We start from the raw sequence: 9,321 nt of genomic DNA on the forward strand, positions 1-9,321 counted from the left end.
CACTCATCCACTCTCCCACTCACTAACCACACTCATTTACCCTCTCACTCATTCACTCACTCACTCATTCTCTCTCTCACTTGCTCACTCATTCACTCTCTCACCCTATCCCTCATTCACTCACTCACACTCTGCATAACAGGGGACAGATCCATGCCAACTCCACACAGGGTGGCATCCTCGTCGGGAGTTGAACCCAGGCTACACTTGTGCCATGGGTAACTCGCGATCGGTGTGCTCCACCACCCTGCCCCCCATGCCCTAACACTGCCCCCCATGCCCCCCATGCCCCCCATGCCCCCCATGCCCCCCATGCCCCCCATGCCCCCCATGCCCCCCATGCCACCCATGCCCCCCATGCCCTAACACTGCCCCCCATGCCCCCATGCCCTAACACTGCCCCCATGCCCTAACACTGCCCCCCATGCCCCCATGCCCTAACACTGCCCCCATGCCCTAACACTGCCCCCCATGCCCCCATGCCCTAACACTGCCCCCATGCCCTAACACTGCCCCCATGCCCCCCATGCCCTAACACTGCCCCCATGCCCCCCAGGAGGATGCGTCCGAGTGTGGTGGAGCGGCCCGGCGCGGCGTGAGCGCCAGCACGCTGCTCACCGCGCTGGCGCTCACCAGTACAGCCCTGCACGCAGTCGGGTGACCCTGCTCACCGCCAGCTCCTCACCGCCAGCTCCTCACCAACAGCACCGCCCTGCTCACCACCTGCTACTCACCGCCAACTCCTCACCGCCAGCTCCTCACCGCCAGCTCCTCACCAACAGCACCGCCCTGCTCACCACCTGCTACTCACCGCCAACTCCTCACCGCCAACTACTCACCGCCAGCTCTTCACCAACAGCACCGCCCTGCTCTCACCGCCAGCTCCTCACCGCCAGCTCCTCACCAACAGCACCGCCCTGCTCACCGCCTGCTACTCACCGCCAACTCCTCACCGCCAACTACTCACCGCCAGCTCCTCACCAACAGCACCGCCCTGCTCTCACCGCCAGCTCCTCACCGCCAGCTCCTCACCAACAGCACCGCCCTGCTCACCGCCTGCTACTCACCGCCAACTCCTCACCGCCGGCCCCCTACTCACCATCAGCACCCTACTCACCGTTTCATCCAAACTCAACACACATCACTCACCAACTCACTCAACCACCCACTCACCTGCTCACCCACTCACTTGCCCACTCACCCGCCCATTCACCCGCTCGCTCACCGACTCGCTCACCGCGGGCTAGCTGGAGTGATCATCGATTGGCGACGTTTTGCTTAAAGCTGCGCCCAGCGTCTGCCGAACACATGGCATGGCGCCCCGCGGTTACCACGGCGGTTACCACGGATGTTACCGTGGAGGATACCACAGCGGTTACCACGGCGGTTACAGCGGTGATTACCACGGCGGTTACCGCGCAGTGCGACGCACGGACAAAGTCATCGCTCGCGCGTCTCTCCGTGGGCTCTGAATAACGACATTCAGACAACAGAGGCACCCCCCCCAACCCGTGTCCATCTTGCGCCCATCCCACCAGTGGCGGGGCCACTGAGCCGTGTGGCTCTGTCGCCGGTCGCGGCCTGCTCAGCGTCCCTCGCGGCGGCAGGGGTGCCGGCTCCTCGCCAGTGCGCACCGCACGCACCTGATGATTGGTGAACGTGCGCAGTGGGACGCGGACGCCGTTTGAGTTGGTTCATGCAAAGTTTGAGGCGTGTGTGTGTCTGTGCCGTCTGCTTGTAACTATGTGTGTGTGTCTATGTGTGTGTGTTTGTATCTGTGTGTGTGTGTTTGTGCCGTCTGCTTGTAACAATGTGTGTGTCTGTTGTATCTATGTGTGTGTTTGTATCTATGTGTGTGTGCGTGTCTGCTTGTATCTATGTGTGTGTGTCTGTATCTGTGTGCGTGTCTGCTTGTATCTACGTGTGTGTGTTTGTATCTGTGTGTGTGTCTGTGTTGTCTGCTTGTAACTATGTGTGTGGGTTTGTGTGTGTGTGTGTCTGTATCTGTGTGTGTGTCTGTATCTGTGTGTGTGTGCGTGTGTCTGTATCTATGTGTGTGTTTGTATCTGTGTGTGTGTCTGTATCTGTGTGTGTGTGTTTGTCTGTTTGTATCTATGTGTGTGTGTGTCTGTTTGTATCTATGTATGTGTGTCTGTCTGTTTGTATCTATGTGTGTGTCTGTTTGTATCTGTGTAGGGAATTCCAACAAGACCTACATCTCTGCTTTATTGACCTGGTCAAGGCCTATGATACCATCAGTAGGCCTGGGCTCTGGGTTGTTCTTCGTGCTTTCGGAGTCCCTGACCTTCTGCTCACGATCATTAAGGACCTTCATGATGGTGAGTGGGCCCGGGTAAAACTACGTGGCCTGGAGTCAGAGCCTTTCCCTGTACACCTTGGGGTGCGACAGGGATGTCCTCTGGCTTCCACATTATTTAACATCTATTTTGACCACGTAGTTCGTGAAGCCTTCAATAGCTGTACCGGGTGAATTTCCATTTGGTACAGATATAATGGAAGGCTGATCGATGCTTGGGTGAGATCAAGGGATGGCTCCCTATTGGTCAACCACGTTATGTATGCCGATGATTTTTAATAGCTGCTGATTCAGAGGAGGAGTTGGAGACACTGCTGCTGCTGAGACTGGAGCGTGCCACTAAGAGGTGGGGCCTTACCATCAGCCCCACCAAAACTAAGCACCTGCCTGGGTATTTTGTACCATCGGACACTCCACCCCCACAACTCCCAACCGGTGATGGGGCAGTAGTGGAGAGAATGGAGAGTTTCCCATACCTGGGCAGTGCGCTTATGACCGACTCCAGTTTAACAGCAGAGGTCTCACTCCGAATCAGTCGAGCGGCAATATATTTTAATCGGTTGCGTAACGCTGTGTGGAAGCTACCAGGTTTGTTGCTCCGCACGAAGCTTCAGGTCTTCTCGGCCACGGTCATTCCCTCCCTTCTCTACACTTGCGAAACGTGGAACCCCCTCCCCCCTAATGGAGCATCATCGCCGGTTGGAAACATTTAGGCTGGCCTGCCTACGATCCATCCTGGGTTTAACCAGGCTGGATTGTGTGAGGAGCTCACAAATTCTTGAAAGATCTGGTCAAAGTCCCATCGGTGAGCTCCTCTGGCATGCAAGGCTGCGTTGGCTGGGTCATGTAGCCCACATGCCCAGCCACCGCGTGCTTAAACAGCTTTTGTTCGGCCAGATCGAGGGGGCTAAACGGGCGCGGCATGGGCTAGAGAAGAGATGGAGTGATGTGGTACAGGAGGACGTGGAGTTGAATGGACTTGCTGATGACTGGTACCAGCGGTGTCAACATCGGCCTCTGTGGAGGAGGGCAGTTGGAGGCAGTCGCCCTCCAGCAACAACGGAGGGCGGAGGAGCGACGCTCACAACAACGAGCGGAGCGCCGGGTGGCTAAAGCACAGCAAGTTGGCACAGTAGGGGGCACAGGTGGTGCATCAGCCAGTCATCTCGGCCATCTCTGTCAGTCGACCCGTGGCACCTGGGTCTGCCCCGTGACCTGTCAGCGGGCGTTCGACACTTCATGTGGCCTCAAGGTGCACATGGCCTGGCACAAGCGTCGTGGTGACGTCACCGCCACATAGTGGCGAATGGCGGTTGTTGTGTGTCTGTCTGTATCTATGTGTGTCTGTATCTGTGTGTGTGTGTCTGTTTGTATCTATGTGTGTGTGTCTGTTTGTATCTGTGTGTGTGTGTCTGTATCTATCTATGTGTGTGTGTGTGTCTGTCTGTATCTGTGTGTGTGTCTGTTTGTATCATTGTGTGTGTGTGTCTATGTGTGTGTGTCTGTCTGTATCTGTGTGTGTCTGTTTGTATCTATGTGTGTGTGTGTGTGTCGTGGGGAGTCGTCGTGTAGCGGTTAGAGCACTGCTCTATGGACCCGGTGACCCGAGTTCGATTCCCGCGCTCACGGTCACCACCGGTGACGATTATCTGAACCGGTCCTGGGCCTCCACTTAGGTCTACTCAGCCTCAAATGAGTACCTGCTGCGGTGTGCAAACATCGCCACTGGGGAAACAAAGGCGGTCGGGCGTGGTGGTGGCCACCCACCCTCTCGTGTGCCGTTCCCACCTTCATAGGTGCTACTCGTTAACAGCACTTGCCCCAATAGTCTGTTAAGGCTACAGGGGCGATATTTGCCTTTGTACTGTGTGATGTAACCATAATTGGCAATGAATCCGGACAATGTAAATATGCAAACGACGAGAACGCCCACCCGTCGTAGGAGACTCCACACACACGGAGGTCTTCGCAGCAGTGAGAATTGGTGGCTAAGCTTTGCTGATGAGCCCTAAGAAGAATGATACCGGTCCGCGACAAACTAAACATCTCTGTTTTGATTCCACCGGCTAAGGGCCCCGCACCGAGCTGTGTCGCTCGTTCTCAGAAGCGACGTGGACGCAGTGGCGGCTTTATCATCATCATCACCACGTGGGATATTTATAGCAGCCAAATACTCTGAATGCATGATGCTGATTCTAAATGTGTAAGGGAAACATATACAGCAGGTTGTCAGGGTCGGGATCGAACCCACGACCTCCTGTATACCAGGCAGGGTAGTCAACATCTCCTAGCCACAGTGGCACGCCTACAATTTGCTGTCACTGCGTCGTCATCATCATCATCGCTGCTGCTGCTGCTGCTGCTGTTGTAGGTCAGCGTCGGATTCATTGCGACGGTGACCTCAGAGGCAAGAGGCGGTGCAGTGTGCACTTCTTCAGGAACTGCCCGAGGGCCTGTTGTTGTTGTGTTTGCGTCGTTTCTTCTCCTGTTGCACGATGCACCCGAACCCGGCTCGCGGTAGAAGCCGTCGGAGCTGCGGGCCGTGGACGTGCGTTCTGTTCGGTGGCGCTGGCGGTCTGGACAAGGCTGGGGGGAGGAGCTCTTTGCATGTCTGCGCGCGTGTTCGTGTGCTGCTGCTATTGTTGTTGATGGGGAGCGGTAGTATCTGTTCGCGCTACGAACCTGGTGACCCACTCACGGTCAACACCGGCGACGATTATCTGAACCGGCCCTGGGCCTCCGCTAGGTCGCCTCAGCCTCAAATACGTACCTGGTGCGGTGCGTAAAATCATCGCCACTCGCGAGACAAAGGCGGCCGGGCTTGGTTCTGGCCACCCACCCCCTCGTGTGCCGTGTGAGAGAGGGCTTCATCAGAGAGACACAGAGAGAGAGGAGAGAGAGTCGTTCTGCTGCTGCTGTTGCTGCTGTTGTTGCTGCTGCTGCTGTTGCTGCTGCTGCTACGATGAGAGTGAGTGCTGTTGCTGCTGCTGCCACGATGAGAGTGAGTGAGGGCTTCATCAGAGAGACACAGAGGAGTTCGAGTCGTTCTGCTGCTGCTGCTGTTGCTGCTGCTGCTACGATGAGAGTGAGTGCTGTTGCTGCTGCTGCCACGATGAGAGTGAGTGAGGGCTTCATTAGAGAGAGAGAGGAGTTCGAGTCGTTCTGCTGCTGCGTTGAAGGAGCGCAGGCCACAGTGGGGTCGCCATGCACGCTGCGTAGCATGGGCTTACATGGCCACACTCGTATCACCGTGGCTTGTACTTAATGGGTCTCTGTGGGTCTCTGTGGGTCTCTATGGATCTCTGTGGGTCTCTATGGGTCGCTATGGGTTTAGTCTGCGGTCCAATGCGTGGTTTGCATGGCCATCGTCGCCCTCCTGTGGATTTTATTTAATGCATCTCTGGATGTCTACATATCTCTATGAGTCTCTGTGTATCCCTCTGAGGAGTGTCTTTAATGGGATCTCTATGAGTCTCTGTGGTATCTCTATGGGTCTCTATGTATCTCTATAGGTCTCTATGTATCTTTGTGAGTCTCTACGTATCTCTATGGGTCTCTATGTATCTGTGTGAGTCTCTATGGGTTTACTATGTAGTGCATAGTGTGAGTTGCATGATCACAGTCACACCACTGTGGTTTATGTCTTTAATTTGTTCTATGGGTCTCTATGTATATACTGTATATTAATGCATATGTGCCTCTGTGAGCATCTGTGTCTCAATGTATATCTCTACGGGTCTCGATGTATCTCTCTGTGAGTTTCTGTCTCTGTGTGTCTCTGTAAATCTCTATGAGTCTCTGTGTATCTCTACGTATCTCTCTTTGGGTCTCTATGTATATCTTTATTGGTCTCGATCTCTCTGTGTGTCTCTGTGTGTCTCTGTATCTCTCTATGGGTCTCTGTGTGTCTCTGTGTGTCTCTCTCTGGGTCTCTGTGTATCTCTTTATTGGTCTCTATCTCTCTATGGGTGTCTGTGTATCTCTCTGTGTGTCTCTCTATGGATCTCTGTGTATCTCTCTCTGTGTATCTCTATGGGTCTCTGTGTATCTCTATGGGTCTCTGTGTGTCTCTGTGTGTCTCTATGGGTCTCTGTGGGTTTGCTGTGCGCTCTGTGGGTCGGTGTTTCATCGCCACTGTCAGACTCTTGTGGCTTGCGTATCTACAATGTTTCTGTTCATCGAGGATATGTGGGCACAAATGCATAAATTATGGGCGACGTTTTGGGCAATGTCCCTTCATATGTATTTAATGAAACGTCGCCTATTATATATAAGTTATATTCTAAGGCTGCACGCGCGTGGGGTGTTTACGATACGGACCGCGGGACGTGCTAAGAATTGTGAATATATTCCGCATCCAGACGGATGAGATTTTGCCCCCGACCGTTTTGTAAGCCAATTGCGTCGATATAGCCATGTTGCCCCTCTTGTGTATCATACTCGATATACCGTAATCATGTCATTATATACACACACTCATCATGAACACGTGCGAATCTGGAGCATCAGACCACACGGCAATTTGCAAACCCATTGAACCATTGTTGCAAAACTTATTTTTTATATGGTCCACTTTAACTCGACAGATAATATACTGTATATGTATCACCAGTAGCGTAGCGGATCGATTGACTTTATATGTGAATATGGAACGTTTTCAGACCCCCCTCCCCCCCTGTACAAATATTTTTGCGGCTGCTTGCAGAGTTGGGTGAGCGTCCGGGCTGCAATGGGAGGTTGTAAATCACCGATCACCGGCGGTGATGTCAGCAGCTCGGCGAACGCCTCGATGCCGGCCAAGAACCGGGGGGTTCGATTCCCGATCGAACCCGCGACCTCCCGCACACCAGGCGAGGTAGTCAACATCTCTCTACCGTGGCGAGATGTTGGAGCACCAGGGTAGAGACCCGGGGACGCAGGCTTCAGGGAAGAGGAGCTGCGGGAAGAGGCGGTGTGTGTGTGTATATGTGTGTGTGTATATGTGTGTGTGTATGTTTCAGAGGTGTGGACTCGAGTCATGTGACTTGGACTCGAGTCAGACTCGAGTCATGAATTTGATGACTTCAGACTCGACTTGGACTTGCATAACAATGACTTTGTCCCACCTCTGAGGTGTGGACTCGAGTCATGTGACTTGGACTCGAGTCAGACTCGAGTCATGAATTTGATGACTTCAGACTCGACTTGGACTTGCATAACAATGACTTTGTCCCACCTCTGGTATTTTTAACTTCTTTCGCACCGTATGTAGCCAATCTCGCTAATCGGAGATGTCGGGGAAGGACAACAAACCTAACTCGACAACAGAAAGCAGTTGTCAAGAAATTAGTTTTCAATCGAGGTGATGATGATTTAAAAGTGCGCAGCTCCCAGTGGCACTCCCAGTATCGGCAGGGAGAGTTGAAGGCAGCAGCCGCAGGAGGAGGCGCGTCTGAAGCGCCGTGCAACGATGCAGTGACCACCACCGTTCTTTTGTTTCGATGGCTGAGCCCAAAGCCGCTGCTGCTGCGAGGATGAGCGGAGTTCGCGCGATGGTTCAAGCTCCTTGGCGGGATCAGCGAGGTGTTGTGGTTCATTTGTGGCAAGTACTTTGATGAGGTGTAACATAAATCATGATTTTCTTTCACACGTAAGCTTTCTCACAAACCAATATTATTCATGAGAGAGGTTGGATTTTTTGGGTTAGATCGCGCAAACATAAATGTTCCACCTTTGGCTGTCGCCTGATGATGCTGGTTGTTGTAACTACCGGCGAAACGTCACGGTTCTCAAATTGCAAATGTTGTCGTGGAGTTTCACTCCCCAACACAGCCGGTGAGTGCTGACCGACTGCCGAACGGGCCACGTTCTGGTGACGTCACAAGCCACCGTGCCGATTGGCTGCGTCGGGCCACGTGGTGGTGGTTTCACGACGCGTTCTTGTTCACGCGATCTGACCGAAAGAAAAAACATCCTCGACAGTGCACAATTGTGGCATTGTGCACAATTGTGGCATTGTGCACAATTGTGGCATTGTGCACAAATGTGTCATAGTGCACAATTGTGTCATTGTGCACAATTGTGTCATTGTTATGGCGAGTATTCGATGCGAGTTGCGGCATCCGAGATGCTGACGGTGGAGCGTGATTGTTGTACCTGCGGCCAAGGCTGAGTGTCTCACTCCAGCGTGAGGACGCTTCTCACTGGCGAGCAACAGAGACCGTCAGAGGGCCTCCAGACAGGGGGGGGGGGGGGGGATGGAGATTCCAAATCGCCAAGGCGGTGGTCGAGGCCCTCCAGTGCCCAGCCACTGACGACGTCTTGCACCATACACCAGGTTCAGATGAGACGTCTTGCACTCCACCCCCACACACTCCACCCCCACACACTCCACCACACACACTCCACCCCCACACACTCCACCACACACACTCCACCCCCACACACTCCACCCACACACACTCCACCCACACACACTCCACCCCCACACACTCCACCCACACACACTCCACCCCCACACACTCCCACCCCCACACACTCCACCCCCACACACTCCACCCCACACACTCCACCCCACACACTCCACCCCCACACACATCCACCCACCACACACTCCACCACCACACACTCCACCCCACACACACTCCACCCACACACTCCACCCACACACTCCACACCCACACACTCCACCCCCACACACTCCACCCCACACACTCCACCCCACACACTCACCCCCACACACTCCACCCCCACACACTCCACCCCCACACACTCCACCCCCACACACTCCACCCCACACACTCCACCCCCACACACTCCACCCCCACACACTCCACCCCCACACACTCCACCCCCACACACTCCACCCCCACACACTCCACCCCCACACACTCCACCCCCACACACTCCACCCCCACACACTCCACCCCCACACACTCCACCCCCACACACTCCACCCCCACACACTCCACCCCCACACACTCCACCCCCACACACTCCACCCCCACACACTCCACCCCCACACA

General features: G+C 54.4%; 1 protein-coding gene across 2 annotated transcripts in view; it reads left to right on the forward strand.

Moving 5' to 3' along the window:
* Positions 1-8,791, forward strand: part of LOC133356632 (voltage-dependent calcium channel subunit alpha-2/delta-3-like) — a 148,985-nt gene extending 140,194 nt beyond the window's left edge. For both annotated transcript variants that reach the window (XM_061574253.1, XM_061574254.1), the window contains one exon: positions 557-8,791. In XM_061574253.1, the coding sequence (XP_061430237.1) occupies positions 557-661 (105 nt within the window). In that variant the 3' untranslated portion in view covers positions 662-8,791. The remainder of the gene's footprint in view (positions 1-556) is intronic.
* Positions 8,792-9,321: the final 530 nt, after the last annotated feature.

The sequence above is a fragment of the Lethenteron reissneri genome, chromosome 55, assembly GCF_015708825.2.
Source record: "Lethenteron reissneri isolate LAM-NWPU_2019-01 chromosome 55, ASM1570882v1, whole genome shotgun sequence".
Taxonomy (NCBI): Eukaryota; Metazoa; Chordata; class Hyperoartia; order Petromyzontiformes; family Petromyzontidae; genus Lethenteron; species Lethenteron reissneri.